The sequence below is a fragment of the Saimiri boliviensis genome, chromosome 17, assembly GCF_048565385.1.
Source record: "Saimiri boliviensis isolate mSaiBol1 chromosome 17, mSaiBol1.pri, whole genome shotgun sequence".
NCBI lineage: Eukaryota > Metazoa > Chordata > Mammalia > Primates > Cebidae > Saimiri > Saimiri boliviensis.
The window spans coordinates 55,332,662-55,354,591 of NC_133465.1; the positions used below are offsets into that span (position 1 = coordinate 55,332,662).

The 21,930-nt window shown below is 39.8% G+C and overlaps 1 protein-coding gene across 21 annotated transcripts in view; it reads right to left on the reverse strand.

Annotated features, from left to right (window-relative positions):
• Positions 1-21,930, reverse strand: part of BPTF (bromodomain PHD finger transcription factor) — a 162,474-nt gene that overhangs the window by 132,345 nt on the left and 8,199 nt on the right. For all 21 annotated transcript variants that reach the window (XM_039475823.2, XM_074388873.1, XM_074388874.1 and 18 more), the window contains exon 2: positions 337-1,159. In XM_039475823.2, coding sequence (XP_039331757.1) covers positions 337-1,159 — 823 coding nt within the window. The remainder of the gene's footprint in view (positions 1-336; positions 1,160-21,930) is intronic.

Consider the following 21,930-nt stretch of genomic DNA (forward strand, 5'->3'; position numbering starts at 1 on the left):
GTTGGCCAGGCTGGTCTCGAACTCCCGACCTCAAGTGATCTACCCATCTTGGACTTTTAAAGTGCTGGGATTACAGGCATGAGCCACCATGCCCAGCCCCACCTAGAAACATCCTATGTTCTATCCTAGGCATCAAACACAATGGCATTTTGCTTCTTTCCTTCTTAAAAGCTCTTTTAATGCACATATTCCTTCAACTAAGAAATGATTTAATTGTGTAACTATGAAGTTACAAAGATTTATATCACATCAACAGCATGACTCTGCTACATCAGTCATGAAGGAAACTAGTTTAATTTTAGATGCATACAAATAATTAAGACCAGAGTTACTTACATTATGAGTCTTCGGTTCAAGAACCAGTATTTCCTTCGACTTCTGTCATATCCAATAGGTTCGTGTCGAATATATGGTTTATTTTTTTGGATTTCAGCAACACAGTCAGTAACACCAGGCACCTTGTGTGCTACACAGACTTCACACTGCCACTCATCCTCGGGCACCTCCTCAAGAGGTGGCTTCACACATTCCAAATGGTATACTGCTGAACATGTCTCACAGCAAAGCAAATCCCCAAGTTTGTGACAAACCCTACAATGGTCATCATACTGTATCACCCCTTCAGACATCAATTCCTCACGAGCAATATTTGTTGTAAGAAACTGATCAACTAAAAACTGTAGAACTTTGATCTTGTTCTCTACTGGTCCATATGGGTAGTCCTCTGCCTCTTGGTAAGGAAGAACATGATGGTATTCCTTATCACTCTCACAGTACACCCGTAGCACCTCTGGCCATGTCATCCCATCTATGAAATACAGTGTGGAATTAACGCTATCTTTCAGATCAGCAGGTCCAAAGGTAGTATTGGAAGTGTCTTCTTCACGCAGAACTGCTTTCAAAAGCACAACGTGCATCTCTGCCATGAGTGTGCACTGCTCTTGGCTCACCAGAGCTGCACAAAAGTCCTCAAAGCGAAAAGGAGATAATCTCAAAACAGTGCCAAAGTTCCGCAGTACCTCGTAAATGGCAATAACATTCATTATATGCTCATTAGGCACCATTAAATCCTCAGAGGACTTGGGAAATTCAAGGGGCGGGATGTCTTTTTCTTCCAATATCGGAGAACGAGGTCGATGTACTCTTGGTTTTCGCCTACCTATAAATACAGAAATGACATCATTACAAATCAATACACTACATCATTTCTACAAATTTCCAGTTTGAACATATACCCCCCACCAAAACAGATAAGCACATTTCTTTAATAATCATCAAGTTAAAATAATACCAAGAAGCAATGATTCAGCTCTAACTTTTAAGTCTAGAGAAAACCTGAATTCAAAGTTTTCCCATTAGATTATAAACCAGAAGTAAAAATATTATAAATTATAATCAGTTCTCAATTACCTAGAGGGATTAACTGGCTCATGCGTAAAAACTAACAGTATCGGAACAAGGATCTCTGAGAAAATAATAATTAAAAAAACCCAGTGCATTTGTGAATGATTTGACAAGAATATAAATGAGAAAAAACATTTACACATAAAATACACAGCAAAGTAGGGGGAACAGATCTCACACTGTCAGCTGCAATACAGAAGTGCCTGTCAACAACCAGACAGGAAGCTCCCACTGTAGACCCCTTTTTCTCTCCCCAAAGTACCTCCTAAGAGGAGTTCCACAGTGAAAACACAGGCTCAAGGTGAAGACAGCAAGGAAAGTACAAAGGTGGAGAGAAGAATTCCAATGCTGAGAGAAAAGAAAACTGGCTCAACTAGGAAACTACAACAGACTACATTTCTTAACAGTCAGTTAACAACTTTTAGATACCTGTTGCCCAATTTATGAGATGTGATGTCCAGACATACATATGTAAGTATATAAATGCATCAATATATATAATTGAGAGTTTAGTTTTTAACAAACATATGTATCTCATTTAATCACCTAGAGCCATCACCTAGGCTAGAATGCAGTGGTGCGATCTCGGCTAACTGCAACCTCCGCCTCCCAGGTTCAAGTGATTCTCCTGCCTCAACCTCCTGTGTAGCTGGGACTATAGGAGGCACCACACCTGGCTAATTTTTGTATCTTTTAGTAGAGATGAGTTTTAACCATGTGGTCCACCTGCCTCAGCCTCTCAAAGTGCTAGGATTACAGGTGTGAGCCACCATACCCAGCCCACTCTAATTTTGGGGAGAGTATAAATTGGTTGAATTTTTAGAAGGCAATTTGACAAAAATCTATCTGAATATATATCCCTTTGACCTTGTAATTCTACCTCCTGGAATTTATCCTACATACACACTCATTTAAGTACAAAACATTTAGTTCAACATAGTTTATAAAAGCTGAAATTTTTGTGTGGGTTTTGTTTCTTTTTAATCTAAATACATATATAAAATTAAATAAATTATGATACAACTACATAATGGAATCAAATTCAGTAGTGGTAAAATTCCAATGTGCAAAAATGAAACAATCTTTAAGATTCAGTGTGAAGTAGAAGCAATGAACAGCTACAGAACAATGATAGAATGTCATCCGAATAAAGAAACTAAAAAGAGGCGGGCAAGGGGACAGTGATGAAGTACATAAGTCTAAGAGGTCATATAAGAATCTTTTTTTTTTTTTTTTTTTTTTTGAGACGGAGTTTCGCTCTTGTTACCCAGGCTGGAGTGCAATGGCGCGATCTCTGCTCACCGCAACCTCCGCCTCCTGGGCTCAGGCAATTCTCCTGCCTCAGCCTCCTGAGTAGCTGGGATTACAGGCACGAGCCACCATGCCCAGCTAATTTTTTGTATTTTTAGTAGAGACGGGGTTTCACCATGTTAACCAGGATGGTCTCGATCTCTCGACCTCGTGATCCACCCGCCTCGGCCTCCCAAAGTGCTGGGATTACAGGCTTGAGCCACCGTGCCCAGCCTAAGAATCTTTTTAAAGTAGTTGCTTCTGGGGAGAACTGGGGGACAGGAAAAGAAGACAAATTTCTTTTTACCTTTTTATACTTTAAAAATTAACGTACGCATGTATTTTCCTTATAAAATTTTAAAAGAAAAAAAATTGGACAGGTACCTACACAAACATATGGAAATATTAATACTGAAATCTATAAAATGATGCTGCTACTAATGACTACTGATAGTCTTGTATAAATACAAAGTCTTTTTTTTTTGACACAGAGTTTCGCTCTTGTTACCCAGGCTGGAGTGCAATGGCGCGATCTCCGCTCACTGCAACCTCCGCCTCCTGGGTTCAAGCAATTCTCCTGCCTCAGCCTCCCGAGAAGCTGGGACTACAGGCGTGCGTCACCATGCCCAGCTAATTTTTTTTGTATTTTTAGTAGAGACGGGGTTTCACCATGTTGACCAGGATGGTCTCGATCTCTTGACCTCGTGATGCACCCACCTCGGCCTCCCAAAGTGCTGGGATTATAGGCATGAGCCACCGTGCCTAGCAATACAAAGTCATTATACTAAATTCAAAGACTCGAATTTTTAGAACTGAACATAGACTACATTGTATAAAGAGAACACATTAAGCCGGGCACGGTGGCTCAAGCCTGTAATCCCAGCACTTTGGGAGGCCGAGGCGGGTGGATCACAAGGTCAAGAGATCGAGACCATCCTGGTCAACATGGTGAAACCCCGTCTCTACTAAAAATACAAAAAATTAGCTGGGCATGGTGGCGTGTGCCTGTAATCCCAGCTACTCAGGAGGCTGAGGCAGGAGAATTGCCTGAATCCAGGAGGCGGAGGTTGCGGTGAGCCGAGATCGAGCCATTGCACTCCAGCCTGGGTAACAAGAGCGAAACTCCATCTCAAAAAAAAAAAAAAAAAAAAAAAAAAAAAAAAAAAGAGAACACATTAAATTAAACCACTTAAGCCTCTCAACTGTCAGTCATTAGTATTAGCAAGTCATTTCCCCTATTCACAGAAATGTATTCAGAATATGCCACTGAGTATTACACTCATTGTCATCTTCAACACTGATCTGATAGCTGTCTACCAGGGAATTATATTAATTTTCCTGTATTAGAAAAAAAAAAAACAAAACAGAATTAACCCCAATCTCACTAGTTAGCAAGGAAAGGCAGAGTAAAACCATAATGAGATAACTGTTTTCATACTCATCATTGGACAAAAATTTAACAGTTTAACCAAACAAACTAATGGGAAGAATGCAGAACAACAGAAATACCAGTATACCACCACTGGGACTGTAAACTGCTACCACAACTTCAGAGAGAAATTTAGTAATAGTCAGCTGTAAGGTTCTGCATATAACTTTGAACAGCCTACAAACCTGTCTGCCCACAACCAAACTAAGAAATACATCTTACATCTTATCCAGTATACATACCCCTGAAAACAAAAGCTCTATAAAACACTATTCTTACTACATGCCTTATACTAATATCTTCTCTCCTACCAATATATTCTATTCTATTCTCCTTCTACTTTTAAAACATGCTGCTTGCAGCCCAAAGTTAGAACAACACTTCTCTAGACAAATTATCCCTATGCATATGCATGTGGAGGAAAAGTTAAATATTAAATCTGAACTCAATTAAATGTGGACACAAACAATGGTCACCAAGTACTAGAACAGGTTATCTGAGCCCCTTAAGGCGTTTATCCAGTGCTGTTTCAGAGAAATCTCTATTTCAACCTATTCCTATACATTAGTTATTGAAAAACAACAACTGCAAAAACAAGTTGACCTTTTAGTGTTCCTTGAGCCCAGCGGCCAAGGGCCCTCCTGACTGGGCCTTATGCCCAACAACTTGTTACAAAAAGAGCTAGGGTCCCAGACCATGCCAAAGCTTCGTGAGACCTCTCCTCACGAGTGCACAGATGAATGGCTGACTCTGGAACCCAGGCTGTTGCTTCCCAGTCTGGTCATGAGTTCCCCATAGTCTGGTGAATGCATACATATTTATCTCTTTTCCTTTCTCCTCTTCCCATTGCAGTTTGCTTATTTTATCAATTTGCTTATTATATCTGCATTGCCATTTCTGTGGATAAAGTTTGTTTATCCTTAATGGTATTGTGTCTTTGCTTCTCCCCTTGAGTGTTACCCACCCAGAACAATGCAGAGCACTTAATATTGTTTATAAAACAACCAACCAAGCTAAAAACAACCAAAATGTCCATCAACAGGAAAACAGTCGAATTGTGGCATATTCACTGGATAGAATCCTACAGATCAATCTTGAGTAAATTAGGGCTATGTATTATCATTATGGCTCAATCTTAAAAACAAAAACACTGGACTGGGTGCAGTGGCTCACCTCTGTAATCCCAGCACTTTGGGAGGCTGAGGCAGGCGATGATGAGGTTAAGAGCTCGAGACCAGCCTGGCCAATATGGTGAAACCCCATCTCTACTAAAAATATTAAAATTAGCCAGGCATGGTAGCATGCGCCTGTAGTCCCAGCTACTTGGGAGGCTGAGGCAGAAGAACTGCTTGAACCTGGGAAGTGGAAGCTGTAGCGAGCCAAGATTGTGCCACTGCACCCCTCCAGCCTGGGCCACCAAGACTCCATCTCAAAAAAACAAACAAACAAAAAAAAAAAACAGGAAGCAAAAGCTTTTAAATTTTTAAATGTAAAACCATGGAAAAACAGTTTTATATACCACTTATAGATGAATACATATATGAACTAGTAGTTAACATCACCACTAGAATATAATCTCCTTAAGGACAGGGACTTTTTTTTAATTGTTTGCCAATGTTAAATAGTGGCTGGCATATAATAAGCTACTTAATAAACATTTATTGAAAGAATTAGTAGTTTTGAAAGTGCTAGCTCATACACTTACACAGGAAAATGATACCCTTGCATAATCTGGAGACATTAGAAATATGTTTTGATTTCTCTGTAAGTAAATATAGGTCTACAGTGAGGAGCCCTAGAACAGTTGTTCTCAAACTTCAGAGTGCATATGTTACTCATTCAGTAGGTCTAGAAAAAGAATCTGAGAACTTGCATTTCTTTTCTTTATTTCCTGAGATGTAGTCTCACTGTGTTGCCCAGGCTGGAGAATAGTGGCGTGATCTCAGTTCACTGCAACCTCTGTTACCTGGATTCAAGCGAGTCTCCTGCCTCAGCCTCCCGAGTAGCTGGGATTACAGGTGCCCACCACCATGCCTGGCTAATTATTTTTGTATTTTTAGTAGAGATGGGGTTTCACCATGTTGGCCAGGCTGGTATCAAACTCCTCACCTCAGGTGATCTGCCTGCCTCGGCCACCCAAAGTGCTAGAATTACAGGCATGAGCCACCACACCTGGCTGAGAACTTGCATTTCTAACAATTCCCAGGTTGTACGGTTTTGGGGAACCACACTTTGAGAAACACCTCCCTATAACCTGATAGGGAGTTGTTTACTCCTCTGTATCCCCTGAGATACAGAGGAGTAAAAATTAATATACATTAGATGACATTCCAGAAGTTACCTTCAAACCTTGCTACTCATTGAATGTCATGAAGATATTGGGACGGGGGTGGGGACCAAAATAACAAAAACCTTGCTACTCAACAAGTGATTGGTACTATCATGTTTGAGCAAAATTCAGAATCTCAGGCCCAAACCCAGGCCTACTAATTAGGATCTGCAGTTTCTCACCATCTTCAGGTGATTTACATGGTCATTAAAGTTTGAAAAGCTGCCTTCAAACAGTCCTTCCTAAAACTGAAGTGGAGGTGCAGCAAAAATCATCTGGTAAATTGTTAAAAGTAATCTCAAATACAACCCAAATTTACAGAACCCCAGGTGAAGCTCAGTAATCTGTATTTTTATCCTTCTCCCCAAATAATTCTGACGTGCAGGCAGGTCTGAAAACCACTGCTTTAAAGAAAATGGATACCCCCCCTTACTAAGCAGAAAGTAGGGTTTTGGGAACTCATGGGAGGGAAGCAAAAAGATGCCTCAGGAGGCATGATTACAACAGAATTGATGCAAAAGGAAGCTGAAGCTTAATCAAAGACATTATTATACGCCTACAAAAGAAAATGCTAAGGAAGTCAAGCAGTCTGCATGAATTCTCAAGAAAAAAGGAGAACCAAAGAACAAAATTTGTCAATGAATTTCTAGCACAGTTTAGGTTAAGGGAGTGAATTTCTTGACTGAATAACACAGACTCTGGACCACCTGATCAGTTATTACCTTAATGGAGGAATTATGTTTACAATATATAAGTACTTTAATTAAAATGACCTGGCAGTTACTGAGGCAAAATTTTCTGCTCCTTTGTATTCTGTAATACAAGAGGGATCTACATGGATGTTCTCATCTCTGAACTGTTTGGGTGACCGGTCAACAGCATTCATCATGTCTTGGTCTTTAAATATGCATATGGTCATAATCTGCTACTTAATTTCTCATATTTTTTAATAAAAAAGTTTACCTATATATTTTAGATAGAAATTGCCTTACTTTGCTGAAGTTCTGAGAAATTCTAGACCATTTTCAAGGCCAGGCTCAAATGTCACCTCTACTACCCTTTGCGGTGCCTCCTCGCGCTGTGCTTCTGACACTTTGTATGCTCCTCCGTGACAGCGCGAGCACAATTACATTACAGGCAATTACTCATGTCCTCCTGGCTCATTTGCTGACTCCTTTAGAGCACAGATCATGTTTTAGTTATTGTAGCAACTAAAAAAATATTTGTTCAACCAATGACACCCATAAACAAAACTACCTGCTGCGGGCAGAGATCCAGGGGTAAAGTCATGCCAAGATTAAATCCCAGAAACCACTGTAGATTTTTCAGAGTTGACCCCTATATATATTGTATTAATCCTAAAGAAAGTATTTACAGTGTTTTCAGACTTCTAAACCAACTCTATGTATGATGTGTGTTTCTAGAAGGAAAAAACATAATATCATCCCTTTATTTCTAATTGGTATCTGAGAGAGAGAGGCCTCACTCAGTGTTAGTATAGGGAAAGGGGAAGTTCACTTCCAGCCGAAGTTAATATTCCAGAACTAATAAAATCTACTTATTTAACCTACTATTACATATATATAAACCATGAATGTCATCGCAAGAAGAAATAATCTGTGATGCTTGAAATCGTTTAAAAATTATGAAACTTATTTGTCAAATGTAACAAGAATTCACCTTTTGATGTGGAATAGTGTCCGAATCTAGTATTAACATTATTACTGAAATAGGCTGTGCTCTTTGAATACATCCCATTTGCCCCTAAGCCCTATCTTCTTTGTTAGTAATAACATAAAAATCTGCAGCTAGCTTTTATAGAGTGCCTTTTTTTTTTTTTTTTTTTTTTTTTTTGGAGACAAGAGTCTCACTCTGTTGCCCAGGCTGGAGTACAGGGGCACAATCTCAGCTCACTGCAAACCTCCGCCTCCCAGGTTGAAACCATTCTCCTGCCTCACTCCCAAGCAGCTGGGATTACAGGTGCCCACTGCCACGCCTGGCTAATTTTTATATTTTTAGTAGAGGCGGAGTTTCACCATGTTGGCCAGGCTGGTCTTGAACTCCTGATCCAGATGATCCACCTGCCTTGGCCTCCCAAAGTGCTGGGATTATAGGTGTGAGCCACCATACCTGGCCTATAAGGTGCTTTCTATTTGCCAGACATTGTGCTAAGCACTTTAAAATGCATTATCTCATTTTATCCTCAGATCAACTCCATAAAATAGATATTACCTCCTTTCGACGATGTTTACAGAGAGGCTAAATGACTTGTCCAAGGTAACAGCCAGCCAGTATCACTCAGAGTTACAACTAAAACACAAGTCCCAAATAAACAAAAAAACGACAACAAAAAAACCCCCACAAGTCCAGCTGGCCTTGGTGGCTCATGCCTGTAATCCCAGAACTTTGGGAGGTCAAGGCTCATGGTTCACTTGAGGTCAGGAGTTTGGGACCAGCCTGGCCAACATGGCAAAACCCCGACTCTACTAAAATAAAACAAATTAACTGGGCGTGGTGGCATATGCCTGTAATCCCAGCTACTCCAGAAGCTGAGGCACTATAATTGCTTGAACCCGAAGGGCCGAGGTTGCAGTGAGCCAACACTGTGGCCACTGCACTCCACCCTAGGCGACAGACTGAGACTCTGTCTCAAAACAAACAAACCAACCCACACAAGTCCTAAGCTTATACTCTTTACTACCCTATCAGACTTCCTCCCGTGTTGTTAAAAAACACCTGACTTGACCTCTCAATGAAAGGGAATTTGAGAACTAAGAAGTGCCTTTTGTGCAGGTGGGAGAAATGACAGCTAAAAGAGACAAATCAGTGAAGAGACAATGTTATAAAGTATGAGATCTGAACAAAAATTTTAAGAATTTCAAATGCTTACTTAACAGCCACATGTATCTTGTGGCTACCATACAGGAGAGTACACATATAGAATATTTCCATCATCAAAAAAAGTTCTACTGGACAGCTTTGGTCTAGAGATACATCTAGGGACTACTACACAATAACTGAAGTTCAAATAACCCATTGGATTATCAACACAAAGCTAACATACATTCAGTAACCTCAATGTTGCCCAGGCTGGTCTCAAACTGCTGAGCTCAAGTGATCCTCCTACCTCAGCCTCCGAAAGTGCTGGGATTACAGGTGTGAGCCACCACGCCCAGCCTGTATTACTTTTAAAATCTTTCTGGCCGGGCTCGGTGGCTCAAGCCTGTAATTCCAGCACTTTGGGAGGCCGAGGCAGGTGAATCACGAGGTCAAGAGATCGAGACCATCCTGGTCAACATGGTGAAACCCCATCTCTACTCAAAATACAAAATATTAGCTGGGCATGGTGGTGCGTGCCTGTAATCTCAACTTCTTGGGAGGCTGAGGCAGGAGAATTGCCTGAACCCAGGAGGCAGAGGTTGCGGTGAGCCGAGACGGTGCCATTGTACTCCAGCCTGGGTAACAAGAGCGAAACTCCGTCTCAGAAAAAAAAAGAAATACATAATTGGAGTTTAGAAGAGAGGTCTGGGTAGAAAAACGGATCTAGAAGTCACTGATATTTTGGTGGTAATTGAGTCAACTGATAATTAGGAGAAAGCTTGGGAAACTAAATGCTGAGGACTATCTCACGTTTGAAGGAGGAACAACTAGTCAAGGAAATAGAGTCATGAATGGCATTAGGAAATTTAGGAAAGATGTAGTGGCCAAAGGTACCATACATACATTGTATATGTATGTAAATATAATATACATTGAAAGTGTATGCAGATACATATATATCTACAATACATTGAAAGTGGATGTAGATATATATATACACATACACACATATGTACAATTATAACATAAGGAAAGGGCGCTAGAATAAAGAAACCTATATGGCTGCAATACTTTTACATTTTATTTAGAGGTAAAATGCTAACTCTAAGCAGATAGGTTAAGTACGTATTTTGCAATTCCTACAGCAAAAACATAGCACAGATATAACCAAAAGCCAATTAATAAAACACTAAAAAATACTCAATTAATCCAAAAGTAGGCAGAAAAAAGAAACAAGGAAACCCCCCAAAAAAGAGATAATCAGAAAACAAGTAACAGGAAATCTAAATCCAATCATTATCAATCATATTAAATGTAAATGCTCTAAAACACACTAATAAAAGCAGCTTTCAGATTAAATTTAAAAGAAAAACAAACAAAACAAGAAACCATTTGAAAATATAATGATATGGCCAGGTATGGTGGCTCACACCTGCAATCCCAGCACTCTGGGAGGCTGAGGTGGGTGGATTGCTTGAGCCCAGGAATTCAAGACCAGCCTGGGCAACATGGTGAAATCCCATCTCTATTTTTACAAAATAAATAAATAAATGAATATCTTGAGATATAAATTTAAAAGCAAAAGGGCAGAAAAAGATATGTCATTCTAACACTAGTAAAAGAACAGTATATTACTACTAATATAAAATATTAATTTTGGATTGACAATTCTTTTAATTACTTTTAATTACTGTGTTTTAGAGCATTTACATTTAATATGATTGATAATGACTGGATTTAGGTTTCCTATTATTTGTTTTCTGATAAAAATCAGTATAAAATTAGTATTTTCTATTAGTATTAAATAATGGTATGTATGTATGTATTTATTGACAGAGTCTTGCTCTGTCTTCCAGCCTGAGGTGCAGTGGCATGATCTCGGCTCACTGAAATAGCCACCTCTGGATTCAAGTGATTCTCGTGCCTCAACCTTCTGAGTAGCTGGGAATACAGATGTGTGCCACATTAGGCTGTTTTTTGTATTTTTAGTAGAGACGGGATTTCACCATGCTGGCCAGTCTGGTCTCGAACTTATGACCTCAGGCGATCCACACGCCTCAGCCTCCCAAAGTGCTGAGATTACAGGTGTGAGCCACCATGCCCAGTCAAATAATGGTTTTTAATATAATGAATATTACCAGAAATAAAGGTTATTTCAGAATGATAAAGGGATCAAATAATCAAGAGGATAAAACTGTAAGTGTTTCTGCACCTAATAAAAGACCCCAAAATACAAGATGCATAAACAGAATTTCAAGGAGAAGGAGAACAAACCCATAACAATAGTTGTGAACTTCAACACTCCTTTTTCAGTAATCATGAGAACTAGCAGACGGTAAATAGGAAAGGATATAGAAGACCTTAACACTATCAACCAACTTGACCATATGATTATTTAGGAAACACTCTACCTAACGATAGCAGAATACATCTTTCCTATTACAAATTGAACATTCACCTAAACAAAGAATGTTTCAGGCCATACATGAACCTCTAAATTTTTTTAACTCATCATACCAAGTATGCTCTCTGATCATAATGAAATTAAATTAGAAACCAACAACAAAGATATCTGGGAAATCCCTAAATGTTTGAAAATTAAACAATATGTTTCTAAACAAATTATGGTCAAAGAGTAAGTCATAACAGAAATTTTACAATATTGTGAACCAAATGAAGACTGGGCACGGTGGCTCACGCCTGTAATCCCAGCACTCTGGGAGGCCGAGGCGGGTGGATCATGAGGTCAAGAGATCGAGACCATCCTGGTCAACATGGAGAAACCCTGTCTCTACTAAAACTACAAAATATTAGCTGAGCATGGTGATGCATGCTTGTAATCCCAGCTACTCAGGAGGCTGAGGCAGGAGAATTGCCTGAACCCAGGAGGCGGAGGTTGCAGTGAGCCGAGATCGCGCCATTGCACTCCAGCCTGGGTAACAAGAGCGAAACTCCGTCTCAAAAAAAAAAAAAAATGAAAATGAAAATAAAACACATCACAAATTCTAACTTACGTTTTTAGAAGTGCACAAAGGGGATGGGCACGGTGGCTTACTCCTGTAATTCCAGCACTCCGGGAGGCAGAGGCAAGTGGATCACCTGAGGTCAGGAATTTGAGACCAGCCTGGCCAACATAGTGAAACCCCATCTCTACTAAAAATGCAAAAATTAGCTGGGTGTGGTGGTGGGCGTCCGTAATCCCAGCTACTCAGGAGGCTGAGGCACAAGAATCATTTGAGCCCAGGAGATGGAGGCTGCAGTGAGCCAAGATCATGCCACTGCACTCTGACCTGAGCAACAGAGCAAGATTCTGTCCCCCTACCCCCCACAAAAAAAGAGTGCATAAAGCAGCACACTGATTTAGCCTGGAATTCCAGAAGTCTGGGAGGCCAAGGCAGGAGGACTGCTTGAGCCCAGGAGTTTGAGACCAGCCTGGGCAATATAGTGAGACCTTGTCTATATTTAAAAAGAAAGAAAGAAAAAATAAGTCAAAGAAAATGAGGTGTATATGCACAACAGAGTATTATTCAGCCATAAAAAAGTAAAATCCTTCTCGGGACATCACTGCCCTACCAGAAGAGAAAAAAAAGGAAAAAAAAAAAAAAAAAAAAGGAAAATCCTTCATTTATAAAGCTTGAGGTTTGGAAAATAAAACCTGTTTGCAGCAACATGGTAGAACTGGAGGGCATTATGTTAAGTGAAATAAGCCAAAGACAAAAAGACAAGTATCACACATTCTCACTCATATATGAGATGAAGAAGTTGATCTCATGGAGACAGGCAGTAGAATGATGGTTACTGGAGGCGGCAAAGCCAGCAGGGATGAAGACAAGTTGGTTAATGGGTATAAAAATTTGGTCAGACAGGAGTAAGTTTTAGTTTTTGTTTGTACAGTAGGGTGACTACAGTCAACATAATTTAGTATATATTTAAAAATAGCTACAAGATTTGTAATGTTCCCAATACAAAAAAAATGATAAACATTTGAAATGACAGATAGCCTAATTAACCTGATTTGATCATTACACATTGTATGAATGTATCAAAATATTACATGTTTCCTTATAAATATGTACACTCTACCTTGAGGAAACAGTGAAAAAAACAGCTGTGGAACAACAACAACAACAAAATCGAAGAGAAAAATCTTTGTGAACTTAGGTTAGTTAAGCCAGAAATCAGCAAGCCATAGACAATCCACTACCTGCTTTTGTAATAATCAAAAGAATAACAATATAATTGATAATCTGAAAATTATGTGAAATTCAAACTGCAGTGTTAATCAAGTTTGACTGGAACAGCTATTCTCATTCACTTACATACTGTCTATGACTGCTTTCACTGCTACAATGGCAGAGTTGCAACAGGGACTACAAGGCTGAAATATTTACTAGCTGACCTTTTACAGAAAAGTCTGGCAAGCTCTGGGTTAGGCAGAGTTGTTAGATGAACACAAAATGTGTAAAAGAAAAAAAAGTGGTAAATAGATTTCATCAAAATTTAAAACTTATGCTCTGGGAAAAAGACATTGTTAAGAGAATGAGGGGCCGGGCGCGGTGGCTCAAGCCTGTAATCCCAGCACTTTGGGAGGCCGAGGCGGGTGGATCACGAGGTCAAGAGATCGAGACCATCCTGGTCAACATGGTGAAACCCCGTCTCTACTAAAAATACAAAAATTAGCTGGGCATGGTGGCGTGTGCCTGTAATCCCAGCTACTCAGGAGGCTGAGGCAGGAAAATTGCCTGAGCCCAGGAGGCGGAGGTTGCGGTGAGCCGAGATCGTGCCATTGCCCTCCAGCCTGGGTAACAAGAGCGAAACTCCGTCTTAAAAAAAAAAAAAAAAAGAGAATGAAACACAAGGCACAGACGGAGAGAAAATACATGCACATGACACAGCCTAACAAAGCGCTTACATCCAAAATATATAAAGAACTCTTACTACTCAATAATAAGAAATCGACTGGGGATGGTGGCTTACGCCTGTAATTCAAGCACTTTGGGAGGCTGAGGCAGGTGGATTGCTTGAGCTTAGAAGTTCAAAACCAGCCTGGGCAACACAGTGAAACCCCATCTCTACTAAAAACACAAAAATTAGCCAGGTATGGTGGCATGCGCCTGTGGTCCCAACTACTTGGGAGGCTGAGGCAGGAGGATCACCTCGAGCCTGGGGTTGAGGGGGAACGACAGGCTGCAGGGAGCCAAAATCATGCCATTACACTCCAACATGGATGAAAGAGTGAGACTGTGTCTAAAAAAGTAAAAAGAAGAAAGAAAACAACCCAATTAAACATCTTATATAAATGTTTTCAGTATCTTGGTCAGGCATGGTGGCTCATACTTGTAATCTCAGCGCTTTGGGAGGCCGAGGCAGGAAGATCGCTTGAGCCCACTGGGGTTCGAAATCAGTCTGGGCAACATAACACAAAACGCCATCTCTACAAAAAAATAGAAAAATTAGCCAGGTGTGGTGGTGCGCACTTGCAATTCCAGCTACTTGGGGAGACTGACAGGTGGGAGGATGGCTTCAGCCCAGGAGGCAGCAGCTGCTGTGTGGTGACTATACCACTGCTCTCCAGCCTGGGCAACAGAGCAAGACCCTATCTCAAAAAAAAAAAAAAAAAAAAAAAAAGGATTTCAGTATTTTTCCATAAAACATGATATATAGATGGCAAATAAAAAGTTGCACATAGAAAGAGGCTCAGAACCATTAGTCATTAGGGACAAGCAAATTAAAATCAGAAGGAGATAACACTATATAACTATAAAGGTGGCTAAAAAAAAAAAACAAAAACAAAAACTGACAATATCAAGTACTAAAGAAAATACAGGGCAACTGGAACTCTTCACACATTTGCAAAATGGTACAGCTACTTCAGAAAACAGTTTTGGCAGTTTCATATAAACATACAACCCAGAAATCATACTCCTAGGTATTTACTCAAGAAAAACAATTACTATGTTCATACAAAAAATATTATGGAAACATTTAGGGCAGCTTTATTCATAGTTGCCAAAAACTAGAAATAACTGAAATATCCAACTATTGAACAGATAAACACACTGTGATACACTCATGTAAGGGACTGCTACTCAGCAATAAACTACTGATACACACAACAACACAGATAAAACCCAAATACATTATGCACTGTGCATGTATAAACCATTTAAAAATCAAAATACCGGGCCGGGCGCGGTGGCTCAAGCCTGTAATCCCAGCACTTTGGGAGGCCGAGGCGGGCGGATCACGAGGTCAAGAGATTGAGACCATCCTGGTCAACATGGTGAAACCCCGTCTTACTAAAAATACAAAACATTAGCTGGGCATGGTGGCACGTGCCTGTAATCCCAGCTACTCAGGAGGCTGAGGCAGGAGAATTGCCTGAACCCAGGAGGCGGAGGTTGCGGTGAGCCGAGATCGCGCCATTGCACTCCAGCAGCCTGGGTAACAAGAGCGAAACTCCGTCTCAAAAAAAAAAAAAAAAAAAAAAAAATCAAAATACCTTTTAAAAAGTCAAGCAGTGCCGGGCGCGGTGGCTCAAGCTTGTAATCCCAGCACTTTGGGAGGCCGAGGCGGGTGGATCACGAGGTCGAGAGATCGAGACCATCCTGGTCAACATGGTGAAACCCCGTCTCTACTAAAAATACAAAAAATTAGCTGGGCATGGTGGCACGTGCCTGTAATCCCAGCTACTCAGGAGGCTGAGGCAGGAGAATTGCCTGAACCCAGGAGGCGGAGGTTGCGGTGAGCCGAGATCGCGCCATTGCACTCCAGCCTGGGTAACAAGAGCGAAACTCCATCTCAAAAAAAAAAAAAATAAAAAATAAAATAAATAAATAAAAAGTCAAGCAGTACATGAAAAAATAATATGATCAAGACAGGTTTGCTGCAGAAATGTAATGGTGGATCAATATTGTAAGATCTACTAATATAATTCTATGAATATACACTACTGTAATTAATATGTAGCATGCAAGAGAAAAACTATATGATCATCTTAAAAGATGCTAACATGACATCTGACAAAATACAATAGCCATATCAGATTTATTTTTTTTTTTTTAAAAAACCTTCCCTAGCAAGCAGACTTGGATGGAGATTTAAAAATACAAAAATGATAATAATAAAAATAATTTTAAAAAACAGAAAAAAATAGAAATAGGTGAATACACTCAACACATTAAAGGTCTCAAACAAAGTTAACCATGAAATATCTGCATCAGTTCCACTAAATTTGGAAAGCATGCTAAGATGCTTATCATAACTAACATTTAACACTGTTTTGGAGGTGGTAGGCAATGCAATTTGTTTGTTTCTTTTCTTTTATTACCCAGGTTCTCATCAATGGTAGAGGCAACCTTTATTCCTAGAATAAAGTTATTCTAATCAAAGCAAAAGCTACAAGAAACAATTAGAAAAGAGAATAGGTTAGCTAAATACAAAATTAATTTTTAAAATTCAGGAGTTTTCAACTAGAAGCCCTAGGAGAGCAGGGTCTTTTTATAGACAAATTATTTAAAGATAAAATAAGATTTTATGGCATAAGTGAAAATATTTAGCAAATGAATTATACTTCATCCAATTTTGTATAAAGTATGTATGTACACATGTTCACACAAAGATGGCTACCTAACAAGAGGAACCAAAATACTAATATTCTGGGTTTTCTAAATTTTCTACATTACTTTTATGATAAAGGGAAAAAGCAAAAATATTTAAAGGTTTTACTAGATTTTCAGAAGCATTATAAATAGAAGTCAAAGCTTTTTTCCTAAACTATTTATCAAAATCACAGACTAATGAATGTCAAGAACTTAAAAACAGGGTGAACAAACTGGCCAGCCACAGCCTGTTATTGTAAATAAAGTTTTATTAGAACACAACCATGCTCATTTGTTTACTTATTGTCTATGGCTGCTTTCATGCTGAGGGCAGAGCTAAGCAGCTGTGACAGAGCCAGGTGGCCTGCAAAACCTGAAATATTTACTAATTGGTGCCCTAAGAACAAGTTTGGGCCGGGCGCGGTGGCTCAAGCCTGTAATCCCAGCACTTAAGGAGGCCGAGACGGTGGATCACGAGGTCAAGAGATTGAGACCATCCTGGTCAACATGGTGAAATCCCGTCTCTACTAAAAATACAAAAAACTGGCTGGGTGTTGTGGCATGTGCCTGTAATCCCAGCTACTCTCAGGAGGCTGAGGCAGGAGAATTGCCTGAACCCAGGAGGCGGAGGTTGCGGTGAGCCGAGATCGCGCCATTGCACTCCAGCCTGGGTAACAAGAGAGAAACTCCGTCTCAAAAAAAAAAAAAAAGAACAAGTTTGCCTATCTCCTGACCATTAGACCATCTAGTTCATCTTACACTGTACAGTTGAATAAACTGAGGTCCACAGAAGAATGACTTCTCTATAGTCCAAACTCAAGTAAGAAGCAATGACGAACTCCATTTCCACGGTACTTTCCACCAGTTGGCCAGGAAACTCTCAAAACAGACATCCTGCCATTTGGGAGGTAAACCTCAGGGTCTTTTTTTTTTTTTTTTTTTTTTTTTGTGTGTGTGTGTTTTTTTTTTGAGATGGAGTTTCGCTCTTGTTACCCAGGCTGGAGTGCAATGGCGCGATCTCGGCTCACCGCAACCTCCGCCTCCTGGGTTCAGGCAATTCTCCTGCCTCAGCCTCCTGAGTAGCTGGGATTACAGGCACGCGCCACCATGCCCAGCTAATTTTTTGTATTTTTAGTAGAGACGGGGTTTCACCATGTTGACCAGGATGGTCTTGATCTCTTGACCTTGTGATCCACCCGCCTCGGACTCCCAAAGTGCTGGGATTACAGGCTTGAGCCACCGCGCCCGGCCCCTAACCTCAGGGTCTTATATCACATCGCAAGGACTGTATCTGCCAATAAATTAATGAGAAGACGACTTTGGAACACCCGCTAAAGGTCTGGGTAAACCCTAGCAGATTCTAAAAGAAGTTAATTTAAAAACCACATAAGCACAGACTAGGGAAGGTTTAAAAACAAACAGACGCTGTAATCTGGTTCAGTCTCTTCAATGGTACACTGTAACCCAACAATCCATTCCCACTCCAAGGAATCTACCCTACAGAAACACCAGCTTAAGTGACTAAAGATACATCTCTAGCACATTTAGGACAGCACTGTCTATAAAAGCAAAAAAGGCCTGAATTCTCAATAGGACTAGTTTTTTAAGGCAAATAAATATAAGCAAATGCAGTTATGTATTAATAAAGAAGCGGGCACTTCATGTCTTTACCTTATATAAGGTCCTAACCTTCTGAGCATGTAAAGTTGTGACCCTTGCCATAAATAATCTCCACTGTTAGGTTTCTTCCGAGACATAGAGAAGATTCACAATTCATGCTATCAAGGCAATTAAGGACAACCAATATACCTGGAAGAAAGTAATCTTCCAAGTTTACAGAGGATCAGAAATCCAATGCATTTCACCTCAGTAATTCAGACTCAAAAGTTCAAATATGTATCTCAAATTATGGTAAAACCACTTTAAAACTTTTTATTATTTGCATAGTACAGTCATAAGGTGGAGAAAGCACAGTACAGTCATAAGGTGGAGAAATGAGTAACTTACTGAATAAGACTTTAAGAAATGTGTGAAATAATTTTGATGTCTACAAAAACAGGGAAACCTGCACTTTCTCTCTGCTTGTTCTCTTAACTACTGTAAGAAGAGTGTTGAAGGCTACAATTATTGTTAAGGATTTGTCTGTTTCTCCTTGGAGTTCTATCAGTCCTCACATATTTTGAGGCTCTGTTACTATGTTCATAAACCTTCAGACGGATTGTTTTAGGATGGACTAAGATTTTAAATGTTGGGCCATCTCTTGAGTCAAATATCTAACCAAGAATTAGAAAGGAAAAAGGACAAGAGAAATTCCACACAGATTAATATATGCATTTCTGAAATACTTTTTCACTTTCATAGAATATACTATGCACATACCTCAAAAGAGGCACTATGAACACACTGAAGTCGAGCAGGAAGCCCTATTTCTAGTAAAATATACAAACTGCATCTACTGAATTTTGCCATTTGGTATGAATCACATGGCCATGCTGTTTCCCAAGTGTGTGAATTACAGAACACATCCATGAGTAGAAAGGAATCTAACCCTAATTTTCTTAGCAAATCTCTAGGGGTTCCATAGATAAATAATTTGGCCAGTGACTCCTGAGAAAGAGGTTTTATATAGGAGAACCTAGACACCTGAGGACATACTAGCATCTCACAATTCAGTTTGCATATCAACTTTTACATTTTTATTACAATGAAATTCTCTGAGTTATCAAATTTAATTTATCAACCAAGAGTCTCTGAATCCTAATCCTTCCTTCCCTTCTTGCCTACGTATATGACTCTTAGCTTAATTTTACCAGGACTGTGGCAGATTTTCTAATTACATATTAACTGACTGCCTCTTCACCCTACCTCTAAGAACAACAAATAATGGAAAGTTATCTCACACATGACCCCAAATCTTATTGCAGAAATGCAATACCATCACATACACAAAAAATGCTGGGCCCAGAGTTTCCGCAAAGGAGGAGCTCGGCCAGACCTCTAGGGCTACCCAAGCTGTGCAGGATTTAGGGCGAATGAAAGGCTAGAGGAAAAGAGATTTAGGTACATTCTCACTGGTCTAATAGAGGCAGACAGAATACAATGAGTCCAGGAGAACTTTCTGCAATTTTATGAAATGACCCAAATGTTCTCCATTTGTGTAGTGCAATACACATGATTACAGAGCACTTGAAATGAATGTTTAATAGCTAGTGCTACTGGAGAAACTGAAGTTTTCATTTTACTTAATTATTTTAAGAGATGGGTTCTCACTCTGTCAGCCAGGCTGGAGGGTGGTGGCGTGGTCCATAGCTCACTAGAGCCTCAAACTCCTGGACTCAAGCAATCCTCCTACCTCAGCCTCCTAAATAGGCAGGACTACAGACATGCCATCCTATGCCTAACTATTTTAATTCTTTTGGAAAGACAGGATCTTACTATGTTGCTCAGGCTGGTCTTGAACTGCTACCTCAAGCGATCTTCCCACCTCAGCCTCCCAAAGTATTGGGACTACAGGTGTTAGCCACCATGCCTGGGCTACTTAGTTTTAATTAATTGAACTCCCCACATGTGGCTAGGCAGCTACCATACTGGACAGTACAGAGGGTGAAAAGAATCCACAGGCTTTCTTTGACTCAACATTCAGTTCCACAGTTACCTTGTGCTGCCTACTGCATTCAAGAGATTGAACCAGTTATTAGAGAGACTGAAGGAGACTTTCCCTGCCCAAAGTAGGTTGTAATGAAGGAAGGGCCAGATCATTAACAGCTCATTTCAGTTCTATGTCTTAACAGATAAAGATACAGATAAAAGAGTTAAAAAGAGGATAAAACAATCCTTCCTAAAGGTTTATGGACTTTAGGAAGGAGCCTCAAAATACATGAATACAGAACCTCAAAATACATGAAGATTGCTAGAACTTCCAGGAGAAACAGACAAATCCTTTACAATAATTATAGACTTCAACACTTCTCTCAGTAACCAACAGAACAAGTAGAAAGTCAGCCAGATCTTAACAACACTATCAACCAACCTGACCTAACTGACATTTATGCAGTACTCCACCCAACAAGAGCAGAATATAAAATTCTTTTCAAGTACATACGGAACATTCACTTAGACTGACAAAATGCTGGGGTGCAAAATAAACTTCTAAAAATGTTTTACAAAATTAAAGTCATACAAAGTATGCTCTGAGCAAAATGAAATTAAATTAGAAATCAGTAACAGAAAGACACCTAAAAAATCCCCAAATATTTGGAAACTAAAACAATTAATGCACATGGTCCTGGAGGTTAAGGGGGTGGAGATACAAAGGAACTTAACTCCACCTAGGGGTAAAGGGAACGGTGATCAGAGAAGGCAGGCTGCAGAAGGTGATGGATGGGTGACTAGGAGTTAGGTATGTGAGAACTATGAAGAAATCAATATTACTAGATCAAATTCGAGATGAAGACAAGTAAGGAGTGAATAAGGAAAAGAGAAATAAGGGACATTTAGAAGTCAGTTTCATCATTTACTCCTTTTCTTCCATTCATCATATCCCAGCCTAAACAATCTATCACTAAGAATTCATTCTAACTCCTGAATTAATTTTCTGCCAGGCGCACTTCCCACAGTGTAATCCCAGCATTTTGGGAAGCCAAGGAGGGTGGATCACTTGAGGTCAAGAGTTTGAGACCAGCCTGGCCAACATGGTTAAATCCCCTTCTACAAAAAAACACAAAAATTAGGCAGGCCTGGTGGTGCACACCTGTAGTCCCAGCTACTCAGGAGGCGGAGGCAGGAGAATCGCTTGAACCCAGGAGGCAGAGGCCACGCTGAGCTGAGATCATGCCACTGCACTCTAGCCTGGGTGACAGAGTGAGACTCTGTCTCAAAAAACAAAAAAATTAATTAATTAAAATTGAATTTGCAATAATCCAGTAAATAATCCTAGTTATATACCCGAGAGAAATAAAAACATATGTATAGATAAAAACATGTACACAAATGTGCTCAGCAGCATTATTTGTAATAGCCAAAATGTGGAAAGAGTTCAAATGTCCATACTTACAAAA